The sequence below is a fragment of the Osmerus mordax genome, chromosome 1 (assembly GCF_038355195.1).
Source record: "Osmerus mordax isolate fOsmMor3 chromosome 1, fOsmMor3.pri, whole genome shotgun sequence".
Classification (NCBI taxonomy): Eukaryota; Metazoa; Chordata; class Actinopteri; order Osmeriformes; family Osmeridae; genus Osmerus; species Osmerus mordax.
The window spans coordinates 13,602,977-13,622,626 of NC_090050.1; the positions used below are offsets into that span (position 1 = coordinate 13,602,977).

The 19,650-nt window shown below is 42.5% G+C and overlaps 3 protein-coding genes across 4 annotated transcripts; 1 reads left to right on the plus strand and 2 right to left on the minus strand.

The window, feature by feature from the left end:
* Positions 1–4,703: 4,703 nt before the first annotated feature.
* On the minus strand, positions 4,704–8,660 carry nucks1a (nuclear casein kinase and cyclin-dependent kinase substrate 1a). The gene is made up of 8 exons (XM_067245132.1): positions 8,404–8,660; positions 6,521–6,570; positions 6,325–6,421; positions 6,018–6,064; positions 5,714–5,863; positions 5,457–5,609; positions 5,160–5,312; positions 4,704–5,067 (listed from the first exon to the last, which is right to left on the minus strand). Exons 1-8 carry the CDS (start codon positions 8,418–8,420, stop codon positions 4,820–4,822), a joined length of 915 nt encoding a protein of 304 aa, XP_067101233.1. The 5' UTR covers positions 8,421–8,660; the 3' UTR covers positions 4,704–4,819.
* A 3,697-nt stretch (positions 8,661–12,357) lies between these two features.
* On the minus strand, positions 12,358–15,796 carry tada3l (transcriptional adaptor 3 (NGG1 homolog, yeast)-like). 2 transcript variants are annotated; one of them, XM_067240549.1, is made up of 9 exons: positions 15,664–15,796; positions 14,956–15,194; positions 14,633–14,880; positions 14,403–14,508; positions 14,121–14,253; positions 13,885–13,988; positions 13,564–13,673; positions 13,167–13,358; positions 12,358–13,007 (listed from the first exon to the last, which is right to left on the minus strand). In XM_067240549.1, the coding sequence occupies exons 1-9, from the start codon at positions 15,677–15,679 to the stop codon at positions 12,815–12,817; spliced, it is 1,341 nt and encodes a 446-aa protein (XP_067096650.1). In that variant the 5' UTR covers positions 15,680–15,796; the 3' UTR covers positions 12,358–12,814. The 2 variants fall into 2 exon arrangements, with proteins under 2 accessions (XP_067096650.1, XP_067096658.1); XM_067240557.1 differs by lacking the exon at positions 15,664–15,796 and adding an exon at positions 15,308–15,541.
* A 442-nt stretch (positions 15,797–16,238) lies between these two features.
* Positions 16,239–18,509, plus strand: LOC136941942 (actin-related protein 2/3 complex subunit 4-like). Its single transcript, XM_067234626.1, has 6 exons — positions 16,239–16,341; positions 16,789–16,907; positions 17,024–17,135; positions 17,294–17,389; positions 17,615–17,785; positions 17,962–18,509. Exons 1-6 carry the CDS (start codon positions 16,339–16,341, stop codon positions 17,965–17,967), a joined length of 507 nt encoding a protein of 168 aa, XP_067090727.1. The 5' UTR covers positions 16,239–16,338; the 3' UTR covers positions 17,968–18,509.
* Positions 18,510–19,650: the final 1,141 nt, after the last annotated feature.

Genomic DNA, 19,650 nt, shown 5'->3' on the forward strand with positions numbered 1-19,650 from the left:
TCTGAAAAACCCAGCATGTGAGTATATTTCCTTATCTGTTTTTCCAGCTACAAGATGGCAGGCATCATCATATATGACCCACATAACAGGCCAGGTGAGACACACCTGCTCTACGGGATGAGGTTTGAGGGGATGAGGTTGGGAACTGGAATATCCACACTCTCACCCCTCCCCCTGGGACAGAACTAGCTGTTTGGGAGGGACCAAAGACTCATAGTAGGCTATTCCCACCAGCCAATACCAGCCATGGGCCCCGTGCCCTGAGGATAGGAACCAGCCTTTTAGCTGTAGTTTCTGGTGTTATTTTTCCTGTTTGCAGTGTATTAAAAAAACAAGGCTGGATTAGACCAAAGAAGTGGTTGACCTTACCCACATTGCTTTCAGAATGTTTGCAAAAGCCACCATAAAGCGGAGATCACATCCTGGTCCCACACCTGCTGGGGAGAGTAGCCTTGGCAACCTAACCAGGGAAGCTGATTAGGCTACAGGAGTTTACTCAGAACTCTGCTTCTGAATATTCAAATATAAGGCAGGGAAGGACTAAATAAACATAAAAAGGAAGATAAACAGACAAACAGAAGGGAGTAGGAAGAAAGAACCAGGTGGCCATTCAGATGAAAGCAATGAATATTTTCAGGTTGAATTACTTACCACGTTTCCAGCACAGGCTTTGGAGAGTAATTGTGCAAAGCTGTTCTGTGTTCTGCTAGTTAGGTTAACGCCTTGCCATGTCAGTTGTCCCCAGACACTGCTGTTATGCATGATTCAGCAAATAAAAGTGCTGAGCATAATCATTTGAGAAATGAAAAAGGGAAACTGGAAGTCAGTTACACTTGTGTGTAGAATTGAAGGGTGATTGACTCAAGAGTAAAGCCATACTATTAAACACAAACAGCAGTGTTTCCCCTAACCATTATATTAGCCCCCCCCCCCCCCCCCCCCCGGTAGGTCAAGTAAATTTTGTAAAAAAAAAATATATATATATATATATAGCGCCATATCACAAAATAAGTCATTTAAGGTTACCTTTCCTATAAAACAAGTCTATAGCTTGCTTTTTTATTAAACAAACTAAATGGCCTTATCTTATTTATCTTATTTACACGGCGGCATGTCATTTCTGTCTCTACATATTTAAATCATTGTGATCAAAATAATAACTGTCACGTCTAGTCTAGTGTACGTTAAGAGATCAGCAGGTCAGATGATCAGCTGTTCTGTTTGGTAGCCTACCTGTAGGTCTCTCAGCTGGTTGAAGTGTGAATAATATACTTCAGTTCTGTCCTTCGGTTTGCCGAGTACCTGATTAATCTGTAAATGTGTCTCTGGAACAACCCTACAGTGAAACTAATATATTGTCACAGTGTGCTCAACTGATACAAGATCCTCATCACCTCTTCATTTCCTGTTGGTAGATAAGTGGTATGTCGTGTGACTGTAGAATTAGATCAACACATGGCAATACATTTAGTGCCCTTTACAGCTTAAGGTTAATAACGTAATATATTGAGTTGAATCTCTAATGGTTCAGTTGCTTTCACATGAAGAGATAGGAGCTGTAGATAGCTATGTGGATTTGCTATAAGAATTTGCAGACTTAAGGTCTTGAGATGTGTTGGAAGTTAGTGAGCTTACACCAGACAAGGACAAGACATGGATTCACTTTCTCTGAATTGAACATTGCCACCCAGTGGATGAGAATCAGTAGTGCCCCATAGTCTGACATTTTCACATCCACAAATTCAGTACATAACTCTATCAGAAAACAACTAGTTAAATCGATATAAAAAGTAGGTTGCCTTTATTAGAAGCTGGGAAACCAAAATGTCATCAACATCATTGTTGTTGTTAACACTATTTAAGACCACACTATTGCCATCATCACCATCACCTTCATCGCCACCTTCTTCATTGTAGCTAACTTTTCCATGACATGCAGTTCAGCGTTCCCTTTCCACACCACACTAACAAAAGCTTCTCCACATCACCTGCAGGAATCACGTTTGCTTACATTTACATTGCCAGAACGATTCAAGATACAGAGAAAAACATGAGAAACAAAATTTTGAAAACAAGCTGTACAATGAATAAAAGAAAGAACAAGTCCGTTGCTCCCTCTAAGGAAATTGTTACTGTATGTCATGTTTCTCATTTCAGACACAGTAGCATAGAAGCCCTCAGAGCTTTAACACGTCACAGAACACCAGCTGTCGTGGGACTGGCATTCCAGAATCCTGCAAAAAGCCTTCTGGCTCTGTCCCAAAAGTAAGTATGGGCTTGTCTTTCTGTACATACAGTCAGATATATAGATGTGGCTGTAGGCTTGGTGTCAATTAGGAGTTGGGCATGAGATAGCATTTCTTCCTTGTGGTAAGGTCAGTTTTTGAATCAGTGAATGTGCTTCAGAACCAAGGCTTGGGTTTACATGTGGGCCTATTAGGGCACTAGTTGTTTTGCAGTCTTGGGTCTCAGGCTATTTGGAATTAATCCTAAAACAAAGATAACAAGAACAAACATGTGTCCAAGATTTCTTTGGCAGCTTTGACTCATCATTTTCCTACTTTTTGCGTCACCGTTTTACATTAAGCCATCACATATCACTTATGGCTTCAACTGGTTGTCAGCAACACTAAGCTAATGATAATAGTGGAAAAGCTGTAGTTATCTACATTTCCCGTTCACATCTCCAGTTCCAGTCAATTTAATGACACCCACTGCTGCCCTATGCCTGACCCACATTAAGGCATTTACAAAAAGATTAGACATGATGAATGTTCAGAGAGCTTCTCAACCAATGTTCATAGCCTACTCAGTGAAAACAGTAATTCATACGAATCAATATACATCTCAGTACCATAAATCTGAGTCACAAATGTATCTTGAGTCTAGTAAAGGAATAATAGTAATAGATAGCCCTCCATCCTGACGGAGTTGAAGGGGAAGGGAGTGGCCCTAAACATTAGCTTGGGTCATAATGCAAACACATTTTGACCATTTTAACCCATCTGTCCACCTGATGATGCATGTTTGTTCTCGGCTCATGAGTGACATAGAAGGGAGCAGGATTAGCTGAAAGAGAGGGACAGACAGAGGAGTAAGACATGATGGATGGCCTGCTCTCCAAAACCACTCCAACCACAGACATATCAACAGATGGATAGGGTCAACTTTTCTCTTTAAAATCAAAGATACATTTTATTTATTTTCTTAAAAAACAAACATTACAAAAAAAATCTTAAGAGAATTAAAACCATAAAAAAAAAAAAAAAAAAAAAACATTCATTTTTTTGGACTCTCCAAAACAAAACTAAAAAACTAAAACAAAAATAAATGGAGACGCCTGGCACAAAGGATTGAACGGTGAGAAGATGCTCCAGTCAGACTGGGCTAGTGTATTTCTGAGAGTGCTACTAACAGAACATCTGTGTTAGTCATATTGGTGTGAGCATGCGTGAGAATCATCCCACATGGAGACAACTGTAAAACCCAGTTTCTCTACACTGTACTTACGCGCACACACACACACACACAGCAGGTTAACACCTTCGTGGGCAACAAACACACAGAGTACAGACCAGGATCTCACCAAGAACTTGTTTCTGTAACAAACAATTAACCGTTGTCAGTTCATAACCACTGCTCCAGAGGGAGACCTATCATTTTGAACGTCAACACTGTTCATAGAAATTATTATCACCTCAGTTCTCTTCATTAAAACCACAGACCAATAACATAGTCTACAACCACACAAGCAATGAGTATTACTTCAGTGTTAAAACTGCAGGCCGTCAACACAGGGACAGATAACGTTTTTCCTGTCAAGCTGAAGACAAGTAGGGGACAGCAGAACAGCACAGATAAGAAATTACCGTGAATAAAATAAGCATAAAACTGCCCTGTTAACACATGATGTGTTTAACAGTATAAGAGTCAGAGATTTAAAAACACACACACACCCATGTAACTCAAACTGAACTAACCAGCAGAGGAGAAACGTACAAGAACTTCACCAAGTCCATATCCTCATTTTTGTTTACTGTCTAGTCTGGCCCTCTCTCATTACTCAGCAGGGGTTGCGGCTGCACCAATGGATAGTGTTGCTTGGTGAATAAACCGCGCAGTGGCTGGATGTTAAAAGAGCTATACAGAGCATGTTCAGGCCCTAACGGTGGTCACATGACTGGAGGAAAGGGATTACTACTCTGACTCCCTGTGTGGTCATGTCAAATCAGTGACCCTTTGATAACATGGTCCTGAAACGAACACAACCACCCACGCTCGCACAGACACGCGCATGTTGGGCGAACTAGCTTTTCTATGGTTTGGGTGAGGCTTCAGGACGGATGCTCACTAGCACGGTGTGCTGAGAAGAAGCCAACTAACACGGCCTGGAGAGGTGAATCCCTCCGGAAGTCACAGGAGCTCCTGAATGGAAGGGAAAAGATAAGACACCAGAGACAAGTCTGTCAAAGGAGAGGCAAAGCTGGGGGACATGGAAGGAAAAGGGAACGTATACAGGGCGTCAGAAAGCCAGAGACAGCTGCCTATACTCCTCTATCACACGTGGCATGTTCTCATACCACAGGGGTCCCGGGCCAAAGGGGCAAGTGGGATGTAGGGGAGGATAAAACCAGAGCAAAACAATAAAGCCACATTAATGTCCAAACCATTGGGCCAGGCCACTGCATAAACCTAAAATAAACCATCTTTAAAACTCAGGAGTACAATAAAACAAAAAAAAATAAAACAAAACTCGAGAACGTTTGAGAAGAGAGAAAGAACCAAAGAGAGAGAGGGAGATTTCTGTGGGTTGGATCTTCTAGTCCTCCCCAGAGGGAGCTTCCTCTTCCGAGCCATCCTCCTCTTCATCTTCCTCCTCCTCTTCCTCTCCTGCGGCCTCCTTTGTTTTCTTGGGGGCGGGGGAGGACTCCTTCTTCTCGACCTCTTCCTCGTCCTCCTCCAGGGGGCTCTCTGGCTCCTCCTCTTCCTCCTCTTTGGGCGAGCTCTTCTCCAGGGCTTTGGCGCTGGGGCGCCCCTTACCTTTGCCTTTCAATGGGCTGGGGGTAACTGAGGAGGGGAGGGGCACACAGTCAGGGGGGGGGCGTTCACTCCGTCCATCACGTCATCATCCATTTCAGAGGGTCGAGGGGGGTTCTTACCTGTGGCCTTTAGTCTTGGTTTGGGGGACTTCTTCTCCTTCCGCTCTGGCCGGCCCCTTCTGATCACCTTCTTGCTCCTCTTCTTGGAGCGTCCGTAGTCACTATCATCATCATCCTCAACCATGAAGTCTTCATCGCTACCCGACTCGTCAGCTGCAGAGGAAGGCTATGAGATCACGTTGTACGGACGCATTTGACTGACTTTCGGACAATACAATGTTGAGTGGTGACTAAACTTGTGGTGATAAGCAAGTGAAGGGTTTAAGGTGTGTGTGTGATACTGGGTGGTGGACTTACGGTCCATGTAGGCCTCCTCCTGGTCTGGGTGTTCCTCGTCCTCGCTACCTCCGTCCCCCAGTAGGATCTCTCTCTGTTTGGACACGGCCTTGGTCGCTGCCTGGCGCACCGTGCGCACCTTACGACTCACCTCCCGGTCATCGTCACTATCATCTACACACAGACGGGCCATGGTCAGCTTGTCTCTCTTTCACACACACGGCTGAGAGACACTCCTGGGTACTCTGGTCTCTTACACACACACACACGACTCTCACCAGCAGGCCGTTTCCTCTTCAGCGTCTTCTTGCTGGGCTTCTCCACCTTGGCCTTCTTTCCCTTTTTTCCTCGCTTGGCCTCGTAGTCGCTCCCTCCATCCTCCTCATCCTCCTCTCCAAAGTCGTTGTCGTCATCACTGCCGAAGTCATCTGCAGATGGGCAAAGGAGCAGTCATCACTGGCCCGGTCTCAGGACAATTCCCCAAGGCTTCTGTCCAACGAACAGTGACACCAATCCACCCCTGCCCCCCTCTAGTCCTACCCCCATCAAATCATAACCCGTCTGAATTTCTACATTGTTTACCTGCTGAATCATTTTTGGGTTTGGAGAGTTTGTCATCAGATTCCTCACTGAAAGAAATAATAAACATCATCTTAGCAACACGATACCGGGTAGTCTAGGAAACAGTCTCCAGGTAACTGATGAAAACTGTTTTAAAACCTATTTAGCTCGTTTAATCATTGCGATAATTAGATTGCATCTACGGCTCAGTTTTTCTAGAAGCAAATGTTTTCTAGAGCAGCCTGTGGTTCCCGTTACAATGTTTAGAATGAATACCACGCCAGGTTCATGTCTCTAGAGATGTAAGACTGGTCCAATCAGAGCTCACCTGTCCTCCTGGGAGTTCTTTGAACGTTTGTGCTTCACCTCCCGAGGCGCCGCACGGATCTTCTTGGGCTTGTTGGAGTCTTTCCCATACTCCTCATCTACAGACAGGACAACGGCTTTAAAACACAAAAACATATATACCCAAGGGGGTGTGTTCAAACACCCATGGCTCAAACCCCACACCTTACAAATCTCACCTGCATCATCAGACTCATTGAACTGTGAGTAATTCACCACCTTCCTGTTCCTATAAACAAAACAAAAAATACGTTTATTCAAACACAGTGCTTTTTCTTGCCCCACATTCAACAGAACCGCAGAATCACCCTCTGATCCACTGCTAACAGAAACCTATCCAACACAAAATACCACCTGATCCTAAAGGGGGTGTGGATAACAGGTTAGGAGTGCCGTGGTTGGTGGATGGCGGCAAGTTGACCAGTGCGCTTTGATGGTACATCGGCACTACACAACAAGACCCCGAGGGGTCAAGGGAAGGGTGGGTGAAGCACCGGTGGCTTACTGTCTCAGCAGGGGGTAAAATGGACGCCAGTCTCTCTTCTATTGTTTCCATGGCTCATTAGCTAGAGTGGGTCGATGGACTCACAGAAACCTACACACTCTTTAAAAAGGGACGTTTCAGGTAACACACAGCTGACCACTGCTCAAATGTTCAATGTAACACACACCAGGAGAGCTGTGCTGTAATGTCGAGTCCATGGAATCTCAACTGTGACAGACAACCTGAGACAAGAACCAACCTAATTGTTTCTCCTATCACGTTTCTTTCTTAGTGCATGTAATTCCTCCTTCAAGTATAGCATCACACATGGTTAAACCAGCAAGTAGTAATTGAGGAGTGGGGCAAGGGTGAGGGGTCTTAAACCATTTTACAAGCCTTCTGATTACAAGAGCAGGCTGACAAACCACTGTAAAGGCCTCAGTCTAGACAGGCAGTGTGCATCTACTGTACGATTCCATCTGTGTCCATTTACCGTACGATTTAGCTTCCACCCTGAATTGTATTTTTAAACGGTTTAAATGCTAGCGCTCCTTGCTGAGAAATTATAGCATTGGATGATGCTACAACAGCTAATATATTGTGCAACTGGTTGAATAGAACAGCTTGGCGGTCTCGCGCTCTACCTGGAGTCAAGGGGGAGGGAACCTTACGACACATAGCTCTACTTTGTAGCCGTGCCAGTGTTCTATTGTTACATTGTTTCCGGCAGCAACATTTCCTGTTAAATGGATTCTTGACCGATCGATTTTAAAGTGAATGTTTTCTCTAACATAAACATCTTTATTTACGTTACTATTCGATTAATTACACATAAATGTATATGCCAAGACAGTAGAGCACGATGCTGGGGGTGTGGTGACTTTTAAAGCCACTCCGCCCCCCTCTGACATCACTCAACAGTGTTAATTTACTGCCATCAGTGAAAATGTAGCTCCCCTCTCCCTTTCTACTCTGGCGTTCTACACGAAAATCAACGGCCAGAAATTATTTCCCTCATATTGTATTATAAAACATGTGAAAAAGGTGTTGTCTTGACTGACGCTAGATTTAGCCCAGTGCTTGCTAACAAGCTTAAACCCATGAGCCGATGACTACCTCCAGTCCTGTTTTTTTATTAGCGTTTCAGAGCCTCCCGTGGATGAATGGGTAGCCATATTCCCTCAGCCTAGTCAACCAGTGCTCTCAGGGAAAATATCAAGTCATTTACCAGTCCAGGTATCATGTAATAACTCGCTAAAATACATTTGAAGCACAACAAGCTGATTGCAGCAAATGACGCTCGACACGGATCTGTTTTCCAGGCATGAATCAGACAAGATGCATTCACAAGCCAATGCGCGCGTAATAAAGACATTTCTATGAGGGCATGGCGAGCATTTCCCATAGCAAAGGATCCATGTTAGAAAGTGCGTGCAGTGAAAAACACATTTACATCAATATTTTATAAAATAACACGACCCGGGCCAAAAGCTCAACATAGTAGAGACGTACATGTTGTCTACGAGGCGTGCGTGCATGGCGCGTAGGCACAGCGGTGGACATATTCAGTAAACGTACCTCACTGGTCTTGACATTTTGCAGAAATACTGTAGAGGTTAAGAATGTAAGAAAGGGAAAAAGAAGCCCAGGCAAATAAAAAAAATCGCCCCGCTCTGCGACTCCAAAAGGGCGGCACAAGACGTCACAGCTCAACGCCGGAGCTATTGCGTAAAACAAAAAATGTGGGAGCGATTACTCAACTAAATGCGATTTTAGTTTAATTTTTACCTTCTGCTACTCAAAATGGTGAATAAAACAAACTGAAACTGCAGACTGCGCTCAACCAAACGGTGTGGCCTTGAGGAGGGCCCTCAGAGACTAGGACCGCCCATAGCCGATCATGAGAGGAGAACCTTGAGACTCCGTTGCTCCTATTGGGTAATTCGAATGATGATTCTCCTTTCCTTTGGCACGTCTAGTTGCTCTTCAACACTCGTTTCAACCTATTTACCCTCCCCCTTCTCGTGTTAGGTTGAAGAGAACTGTTAAGAAAACAAAAAGAGGCCCACTGTGTGGATGCAACTCGGATGCGAACTGGAAGGGTTGTTGGAAATGACCACAAAGCAACTTAATAAGGCATGGCAAATGACCATAGGTGGAATTTTCCGTAAAAATATTTTTGTATCTATAGTCCTTGCAGGAAAATATATTTGCTAATCAGAATTAACCTCACTCAATATAGGTCTAATATATCCCACAGGGTAGGAAATGTAGGCTACTTGAAAGAGTTGAGCTGAGAATTGTGCAGATATGTTGCAAACACCATCTGCACGTACATTCACAGAAGAGCAGGAGTCATGCAACAAGACTATGCCTTAAATATCTCAATTGTTCCTACAACTAGAAGCTGCAGCCAGGACAGGTGTAAAATCCCAGTCAAGTGTGACCTACCCATCAAGTGTGACTTGATGGGTAGGTCAACTACTACTATGTTTTAACCACAATGCCACAAGCCATTATCTAATTTTGTTCTAACTGCTAAAACGCGAGGATTACAAAAATGGGGAAAAACTTTTGTTTCCAAAGTCAGATAACACTAGTGACTTCTATTGCACTTGTGCTTTGACACACCACACACAAGCACACATATACACACAATATTGTGTTTTGATTTTAGTAACATAATCAGATTAGTTTTATTGTTCTAACTCCCAACAATGTTGATATTATAGGGAGGTACTTTGCAGAAAATCTAATTTTGGAGGCTCTATGAGACTATAGGTGGTATAGTAATCTTTGTTTTAAGGCTTGTTTAAAATCTAAATCCGCCCCGTGTGTTAAGGATAGACTGTTCTTAAATTATAGGATGTGTGAAGTGTGTCTTTGGTATGGGATATATTCCCAAATTGGGGTATGTATTTGTGTGTCGGGTGAATGACGAAGATTGAGTTTGTGAAGGAGCACATCATAGTGAATGCTTTGGACTGCAGATTCGAGGTGAAGAAGCAGTTTGAAAAATGAATGCCCTCGTCTGTCAGATAAGACAGTGCTGTATGTCTGCACAGGAGTGATGCTGGAGTGAGACACAGGCATGTTCCCATGGTAACCAGGTTAAAAAGTGTCTTTCTTTTCCACCCATGATTCTGCCATGATGCCTTTACTTCTCAGCCAAAGCCTTGATGCCTTCTGGGAATTCACAGTCCTCTGTGTCCAGTTAGGACCCAAATCACGCCACATTTGCATGTCCTATAAGGGTCCGTCTCAGACCAGCGATTGATGCATCAGACTACATGTGTGGGAGAACACAGAGCAGCCTCCCTCAGACAGGAAAGAGATCAGGGCATCCAACCAAGGTTCTGAATGGGGACTGGACCAGAGTCTTGTCACTGTCAGCTCACCCAAGGCATGGGCTTTTTTCTTTGTGCTCTTCTTCTACCTAGTAGTACTGGTGCAATGTCACATATTTTCATTCTTACCCATGCCTTACTGTTCCTATGGTCAATATTCCAGAGAATGACACAAATATTGTTCTTTATCTAGCCAATCCAGATGTTGTGAAGCAGATACACTGTAAAGATGAGTAGAGGATCCATCTGACATTGCCTGGAGAGATCACCACCACCACTTTATCATTATGAAAACACAAGAGGGCAGTAAAACACTATCCTTGTCAAATATTTTATACTACACACTTTCAAAGAACCAGGTTTTTGTTGTGCTCAAGACTTAGTTCTGATTACCCTAATTTAAGAAACATGGTTTAGCAACATTCTTTACATCGTTGATGGCATACATTATTTTAAAGAATATGTTATTTAAATACTCGACTAACATAATTAATTGTCAACTTGATGATAAGTTGATCAGGGCACACACATTCATCTCTGTATTTGTAAACAAAATTGATCACTGGCCAATTGAATTATCGTCATGGATACGCAATCTCCTCAGTTTGACAAAAATTATAGTCGGCAAGCATGTTTTCTTAAATCCCCATTCGATCTTCGAACAGAGATGCTCGCACTCCTCCGGCTTGAATTTAAATGTCAATTTTTTTTTAACCACCTCCTTAATCAAATTGTGTGTGTATGTGTGTGTGGATAACGAGGCAGTGAGAAAAAGCAACACATCAAAGAAAATGGCATTATCAAGGGTTCAACTGAGTGCACTTCATTATTCAAACTACATTTTGAGTGTTGCCACATTCACATCACAAATGCAACAAGTATATAAGAAGTTATAAGAAATTATGCATTGAGCAGTGGGTTCTATGGTCTGCTGATCAATAACTACAGGAAGAGTTTGGTTGAAGTCACTGCTGCTAAAAGTAATGTAAACAAGTTACTAAATATAAGGGGTTGATTAACTTTTCATACAGGGGCATTTGTTGGCGTTTAACTTTTGCATAACTTAATAAATCAATCACAAAGGTTGAGAAACCTTGAGAATTTCTTACCTAAAATGTGGTTTTGGTTTTAGATCATACATAATGTTGAAAATATGCAAAAACTCTGGAAATCAGAAAGGGATCTTTTCATGTTAAATAATCATGTAGAATGAGTATGATACAATGCATGTTTACCCTTAAAGCTTAGCAAACAAAGTAATTGTTTTTCATTGTATTGTCTTTTAGTGTGTTGTGGTGGTTGAGGTGTAAAGTCAGGGAATGTGAAGTGGGTCAGTGAGAGCAGAGGTGAGGCTGGTATAGGCTGGTGAGGTAGGTATGGTGTGTGTAAGTTGGAGATGTGTGGATACTAAGGTGTGTTTAGTGGATGTTGAAAGGAGGAGCATGTGTGGTTGAAGTCAGATGTGTCTGTGGTAGGAGATACAGGAGGTCTATGAGGTTATAGTGGGGGAATACATGAAGTAGGTTTGTGTGGTGAGAAGGATGTGCAGTGTTGGAGTGGGTGGGGGAGCCTCCAAGACTAGAGAAGCTCATCCCAGCACAGTACAGCTTGGTGCAGATCACAGGTAGCTGACTGAACACTTCATTGGCCACTAGATTGGCAAGATGAGGTGATGTTACCTCCACCAGACCCCCTTGTCAAGGTATTGGAGTATAACAGGGGGTGTACACCTTGAGAGTAGCATATGAATGATGGATACCTCCTGACTAGTGGACCAGCTCACTCACTAAGGCCTGTGTACACCTGGAGAGTAGCATATGAACGATGGATACCTCCTGACTAGTGGACCAGCTCACTCACTAAGGCCTTAGACAAGACTGAGCTGAAGGAATACGGTTGGACAAAGCCTACAGCCTCCATAATCACCTCCTCAGTCACACCAAAATGTATTTAGTTGGCTCCTTGATTGTAGTCCAATGTTCTCCCCCTGAAGCCATTTAGGGCATGTGGTGCAAAGGCATGGCAGCATGTGAAAAGCCAGGCCAGTTATGTCCATTTTAATAGAATCTTGGAATAACCTGTGGGTTTTCAGTGTTTTAATAATGAACATTGTGCCCAGAAAATCAACTAATCAAACGTTATTTCTGCCACTTTCTACGATACATATTGAATACTCTGCCCAGCATTAGTGATATTAATTTATTCAAACATTCACAGTCATTTTTTTCATATTGTGATAAACATTGGAAAACAAAATCCACATCAGAACACAGATATGTAATTGTGTTAATACAATAACATTATTATTAAATGGTTGTCTCAGAAACAGAATGCTAGGCCTACATGAAACGACTGAAAGTTCCCATAAACACAGTAAAGGATGTTCCCATTTGGAAAGCAGTGTGCATAATCAGGATAAAAATATCCACCAAAACATACATGCCTTTGAAAATTTTACTTTATGAAAAAGCATGCTACATCTATATTAAATGTCCTGTCATGAGACTGCTGGAAGTATAAAATGTGTTAATGATCACTAAACTAAGGAAGGACATCAAATATATATAAACTCTAATGATACAAATGACTGCCGAAACACTGCTCCCCTCCCACCACGACTAAGCCTCTAAAGGGTTGGCCATTCATCCATCCAGCAGCTTAAGGATGCTGTCTCTCTCCTTCAGGGATTTCCATGCCTGATCCTTCTCCTTCTTGGTTGGTGTGCGTTTCTTTTGCCTGGCAGCCATGATGCGACGGAAACCCTCCATGACCTCGTTGTCAGAGACTCTGACCCTCTGCCTCAGCTCCTGCTTCCCCATCTCCTCCTTAGCCAGCCTGAGGGAGCCCGGCCACACACGGCACGTTAGACTAGATCATTACTTATGCACACATGGCTTGTCTAAAACTTAATTCGCAGTATTGTCAAATGTAGGATGTGGAGGTCAATAACTATGTGTTTTAGGACGATTTTCTTTTAGGACTATCTTTCCATACCTAAGCAGCTCCTGCTTGCGGGCACGGTTGTGGGCACTCAGGGCTTTGAGCTCCGCCTGTCTCTTGTGGAGTTCTGCCAGCACCTCGTCCTCCGAGTCTCCTCCTGCCCCCGGCCGCTCCTCAGAGTCCAGCAGCCCCTGAGCCACCAGCTCCTCCTTGATCCGGGCCTCCAGTGAACGGGTGTGAGGAACACTGGGTCAACAGAGAAAAGAAATATCAAAACACGAGCAGCAAGAAAAGCAAAACAAACAAATTTATACAATACAATTATACAATAAATGGTGATTAAGATCAATGAGAAAATGAAAAAAGGATGCCTCGTGATCAATTTTTAAAAAGCTGGTGAACCTGAAGGGTATCATTTTGACAGTGAAGAATACATCACTTTAGAAGGTACCTGAAGGTTTTTCCTTGGCTGCGAGGTGAGGTCCCAGCCCCGTCGTTTCCTCCATCTTTCCCTGAAATGTCTGGAATTGGGGAATCTTCCATGGGGGATATAATGTTTTCCTGGAAGAATAACATCAAAACAAATGTTAACATGTACTATATATAAAAATATATCCTACATATAAACATATCAGTTAACAGTGAAGCAATGCCAGAATTATATATGCTAATATTGGCTGACACTGATAGGGTTTGCATCCCTACAAGAAACATATGGATGTCAGAGGTGTCATTTGTGCTGACACACACACTACAGGCCTAGTTATCTGACCTCAACAAGGGCCTGAAGCAGGCGTTGTGTGAGAGGACCAAAGGGACAGCCATCCTCGGGACTGTCATGTTGAGACTCTGACTTCTTTAACAAAGCATCCACGTCTGGAAGAACAACAGTAACCACCCCATTAGCCACCCTTACTTTCAAAGTTGTTATCCTGGAGGCAGCCACTGTTCACATGCCTATACAAAAGCTCAAGGTTCAGTCTCAACATTCGCTTTCAAATCCCTCACCTTTGGCGTCCAACTCAGAAAGCGGTCCCAAAAGGCTTTTCTTTTTGTCATTGGCCCGAGCTCCTTCCCTCTGCTCCTCCAGCAGATCCTCCTGTGCCCACCGCTGGGAGTAGTGTTTCCCCAATGCTGGAATCTACAAAACACAGCCAAGTGTGCCATCACTCTACTGTTGTTCTCAATCTCATGTTATGTCCATTGGGAACATGTATCAGGGCCTTCAGGTACTTCCAAAAAGTATATTATGTTGTACAAAAGGGGTCAATTGTCTCCAAAAAAGTGTACCTTGTAATATTCTGCCTCATCCTCTGGAGGCTTCAAGAGTTCTTCCAGAACTCGGATCTCTTCATTTGTGATGTCAGCACAGTATGGTTCAACTGATGCCCAAAATCTGAAATCACAAACACATATGGCATACTCTACATTTGGCACGACAATGTAAGAAATGCTTAAACTATCACACAAAGTTTGAAATCAAAATCAGGGCTATACATAAAATAGTGATTGTTTCTGACCTGTTTGGAGCATCATTTTTAGGATTACGGGGAATGTCTTGAGGATCTTCACTGAACTCATAGTCCTGGACCTTTGGCTGCAAGTTCTTGGATTTAGGTCTGCCAGGTCCAGGTCCAGTACTATGACCACCCTTGCCATCTAGCTTCTGCTTCTTGGTTTTGTGCCTTGACGTGGCAGAGAGGTCTGCATCCTTCCCCAGCTTCAGGAAACGCTTGTCCCCCTTCTTATCCTGCCAGTCTGTGAGGATCTAGGGATAAAGTAATCAGTGATTTATAACCACACATTAGGTCTCAGAAGCTGTTACAAACACCTCTTTTCGTACCTGTCTCTGTTCCTCTAGAGCTCTGAGGCGGCGATTGGCAGAGGACAGAAGCGTCTCCAGCTCCAACTGTAGTGTGTCCAATTCCTCTATACCGATGCCATCGTCTTCTGAGCGGCTAAGCACAGCACTGTACCGAGGGCATACTTTCACGTGCTCAACAGGTTTGAAGTCATAGTACTTCAGAGGGGGGCAGTCCTTCAACTCACTCATGTTAATGTTTAGTGAGGTCGAGCAAATCTCTAATGAAAGATATGAAACCATACACAATGTTAATGATTTTAAGGTCAGTGGAAAATTGGGGTCTTTAAATTGTTCTCCTGAATCCTGCAAACAGCGGAGATTTAAACCATACATTTCAGATAGACACATTCTTCTTAGACATTCTTCTTCTTGCTGACTGGTGATAAACGTTTATTATTACTCCTTCTGTCAAAACTACAGCAGCGTGGGTGCTTACAGAAAGCCAGCTTCCTAGTGCTAACTAACCACTTCTCTCTACTTTAGCCTAGCTAGCTACTAGTGTTAGCATTAACAATCTGCTCTCAACACCGGTGTTGCGTTCAAGACTGAACAGCTACATTCAACACAAACTAATCTCAGCCCATACGTAGGTGCATTAATTTACGAGACACCCCTTTCATTCAAAATATACGATATTAGTGGAATCTAAAATGGCTAAATTAGATTTAAGCGCCCAGCAATATTTACCTTTACAGAAAGGCATCCATTATTGGAAGGACCATTTACAAGAATAGGGGATAGGGTTTTTCGGTGAGTTGCGATTTCAAGTACAATTCCTTCTATTTCAGAGGACGAGTGAGGTCACATAATCTGCTATTTTGTCTGGGGATTGAAAACAAATTTTAATTCGCAAATGAACACTGTTATTTAACCACAGTTCCATAGGCTAAATAGCAGTGGAAATACAAAAGCACCCCAGATACAGGATGGTATCTTCGGTGGGTTCGGTAGGTTTCAGGGAAATATGATCTGAAACGATAGATCTATTTTTTGCATAATACACAATTTGCTGTCAAATTTGTTCAATTATTATTTGTTCAGGACTGTACCAATTAGCACAAAATGTAATTTTAATTCAACTCCCCTACAAAACCAACTGCATGAAGGATCGGTCGTATGCTAGTTCGTTTTGACAACTAGAACAGCACAAACGGGAGGATATTTCGTTCCGACAAACCGATCATTTCATGATTAGAATACCCCCGCTCTGTCAAGAAGCCCATGATTACAAAACGAGCGTCGTGAATGGCTTCTGATGCAGCGTCATATTTGGTCTATCTCAATGAAATATGAGATTTACGGAAGAGTTCCGTCCAGGCGTGGCAGGCGAACTTCCGTCTTCAAACCAGCTTCATCAGAAAAATGGTAAGCGTCTAAAATTCTCCTGGCATACACCGATTATGATCATTGTTGTCCGAAACGAGTGCACGGGCAAATCATTGTGCCACAGATTGGGCAAATGTGGTGGTCGCATCAGGGTCAGTTCGATTCATTAGCTTGCCTGGGCGTGACTGTCATCCTCTGAGCAAAACTTCACTCAACAACTGCTGCACCCAACCCAAAGTGTGAGCTAGCTAGCTGCTAATATAAATGTGTTGGGCAAGCCAGTTTACTCATCTGTTTTCACCATATATTATGTTGATAGTTGTGTGTTGCTGTTAAGTAAAAGGGGCTAATGAGGTGACACTTCCTGTCAGTTTTCTCGGACTGATCAAGTCATATCGTCTGGCATCATTGGACGAGAAATAACGTATGAACCCACCACACAATGGTGCTATTTATACCTTACCAAGGCCGTGTCACTCTTCTCAGACAGCGACTTTGCGCCCCTACTTGAACGCAGTGCGTGCAACTCTGCAGGCAGCGCTCTGCTTGGAGAACTTCTCCTCCCAAGTGGTGGAGCGTCACAACAAACCAGAGGTGGAGGTCAGGTAAGAACAATCTCTGAGGGAGACAGTCTCCTTGTCCAGTATGTCAAAGATGCTCTACCTCTGTTGAGGTTCCATACGATTACAAAGGTAATGTCTCACTCTGTATAACCTTACAGGAGCAGTAAAGAGTTGTTGCTACAGCCTGTAGTTGTCAGCCGCAATGAAAAAGAAAAGGTTTTCATTGAGGGCTCTATCAACTCTGTCAGAGTCAGCATTGCTGTAAAGCAGGTCAGTGAACCAGTTGCATTGCTTTAGGCATTTGTCACGAATTAGTTCGTTTTGTTACGTTCACTCTGATCTTAATTCTACAAGCTAACCGTGAACATAAGTCACTTTGAGTCTAATCCTATTTGGTGTTGTTTTTGTGTGATCATTGCCCCCCTCAGGCTGATGAGATTGAGAAGATCTTGTGCCACAAGTTTATGCGGTTCATGATGATGAGAGCAGAGAACTTCTTTATCCTGCGGAGGAAGCCAGTCGAGGTGAGCTAAAGGAGAAGTAGAGCTCAGAAGATGATACTTTTTATATGAAGTAGAAGGAAACCAAGTTCTCCTATGAGGTCGAAGCAGAGAACAGTTGAGGAAACAAAACGATGATTCATAAATGCCCAAAATAACCATAGTATTTTATCTGTAGAGTAACACACATGATCATTTGTATGAATAGCAAACTTATGTTTAATTATCTGACTTCATTTTTTCATCCAGGGTTATGACATCAGTTTCCTCATAACCAACTTCCACACAGAGCAGATGTACAAGCACAAGTTAGTGGACTTTGTCATTAACTTCATGGAGGAGATCGACAAAGAGATCAGTGAGATGAAGTTGTCTGTCAACGCCAGAGCTCGTATTGTAGCAGAGGAGTTCCTCAAGAATGTAAGAACTCATATTTACAGTCCTTTAAAGAAGCAGTGCTTGTGATGCAATTATGACTCAGCTGTATTTTTTATACTTTGTCCTTTGTCCTTATAGTGATTAAGCTAATATAGAAAGAATATATGTGATGTGATGTAATAATGTAGATGCTTACAATGAAAATCCTATTTTCACAGTTTTGAGAGGGTCTCCTGCCATCCTGCCATTTGGTCACGTGACATGGCCGTTACTGTATCTGAGGACAGGGTGACAGCGTGAGAGGGGAGAGCCCCCGTGAATGAACAGCCAATCAACGATAACGACCACACAAAAATGACCAATCCTATGACAGTGTGCTTAGCACCCAATTGTATATCACAAGAGTATTCCCCTGTTCGCATGATTATTGATGATTGTATATAATGAAATAGTTCCGATTTCATTTTATAGAATTTGGGACAAATCCCTCAACCAAGGCGGGTCCTTATAGTATTAATCAAGTTGATATTCATGGAAACAGGGACAATGAGTGTTGCAACAGAATGTTGCGATATAAATGGACTATATTGTTTTTATACATTCTGTACGTCCTTTCATATAATCTAGACTGTTTTGTCATAAATGCCTGAATCTCAGAGGAAGGCATCATTACAAATAATTGGAAAGAAGCCACCAGAAACCCTGTATAAAATGATGGTGTGGTGAGTGATAAAAATGCAAATCACCAATAAAATGTTGGATTGTTTGTAATGCTTGAATTCTTTCTTCAATGTAACCCAAGGTGTTGGGTTACATTTGAGCTGTTGCAGGATGTGACTGGTTTTGCCTGTGTGTAGGTTGTCTGTTTGCTGTCAGGAAGGTTTGTAAGGGATGTATGACTGGTGAAGGTCTGTATGTATGACTGGTGAAGGTCTGTATGTATGACTGGTGAAGGTCTGTATGTATGACTGTATGTATGACTGTATGTATGACTGGTGAAGGTCTGTATGTATGACTGTATGTATGACTGGTGAAGGTCTGTATGTATGACTGGTGAAGGTCTGTATGTATGACTGTATGTATGACTGGTGAAGGTCTGTATGTATGACTGGTGAAGGTCTGTATGTATGACTGTATGTATGACTGGTGAAGGTCTGTATGTATGACTGTATGTATGACTGGTGAAGGTCTGTATGTATGACTGTATGTATGACTGGTGAAGGTCTGTATGTATGACTGTATGTATGACTGGTGAAGGTCTGTATGTATGACTGTATGTATGACTGGTGAAGGTCTGAGACAGGAGAGTTCATTTACACTGCTGTGCCTGATCATCCTCATTGAGGATTGTTGTGGTCTTTTGGCATTGTAGGCAACTCAAATCAAAGTTTCAAAAACAATTCATATGCTTGAGATATTCCTGTATTTGTATGTAATGTATATTCACTCCTATAACATTCCTCTAATTTTGACATAATGACTGATTCAAAATAAGTCAAACCAAAAATGTATTAACAGTTCAGATAACATTTTAATGTGTTAAAGTATCAATCAAACCCAAATTGTTATTGATTCCATATATGTCAAAACATTTTCAGATGTGATTTAAGCATAATAGAAAAAAAATATTATATATTATTCTCCAACATACACTAACCGTACTGTGACATTGCATGGTTTTTAAGTGCCCTCCTCAAAAGGCACAATGGCAATGTGATGGTGCAACAGATATGTTGTCGATATGCAGAAAAACGGGTGTTGCTGATGTGGGGAAAAGGGGATTGACTTAACCCTTAGGGCCCATTATTGTGGGTTTTCATTAGTGTTCATCTGTGATTTTAATAGAACGTTTTCCCAATTAACTACTTTTCTGTCTTCCAATGGTTTAATAGAGGCAACGTTCTTAC

Excerpts from the sequence above, each read along its gene's own strand:
- nucks1a (XM_067245132.1), bottom strand. Across the intron at positions 6,422-6,520 it reads CAATGAGTCTGATGATGCAG|ATGAGGAGTATGGGAAAGAC; the intron begins GTGAGATTTGTA and ends TCCTGTCTGTAG. Across the intron at positions 6,065-6,324 it reads AAGAACTCCCAGGAGGACAG|TGAGGAATCTGATGACAAAC; the intron begins GTGAGCTCTGAT and ends TATTTCTTTCAG.
- tada3l (XM_067240549.1), bottom strand. Across the intron at positions 14,509-14,632 it reads AAAAATGATGCTCCAAACAG|ATTTTGGGCATCAGTTGAAC; the intron begins GTCAGAAACAAT and ends TTGTGATTTCAG. Across the intron at positions 13,359-13,563 it reads AGCCAAGGAAAAACCTTCAG|TGTTCCTCACACCCGTTCAC; the intron begins GTACCTTCTAAA and ends CTGTTGACCCAG.
- LOC136941942 (XM_067234626.1), top strand. Across the intron at positions 16,908-17,023 it reads AAACCAGAGGTGGAGGTCAG|GAGCAGTAAAGAGTTGTTGC; the intron begins GTAAGAACAATC and ends ATAACCTTACAG. Across the intron at positions 17,136-17,293 it reads TCAGCATTGCTGTAAAGCAG|GCTGATGAGATTGAGAAGAT; the intron begins GTCAGTGAACCA and ends TGCCCCCCTCAG.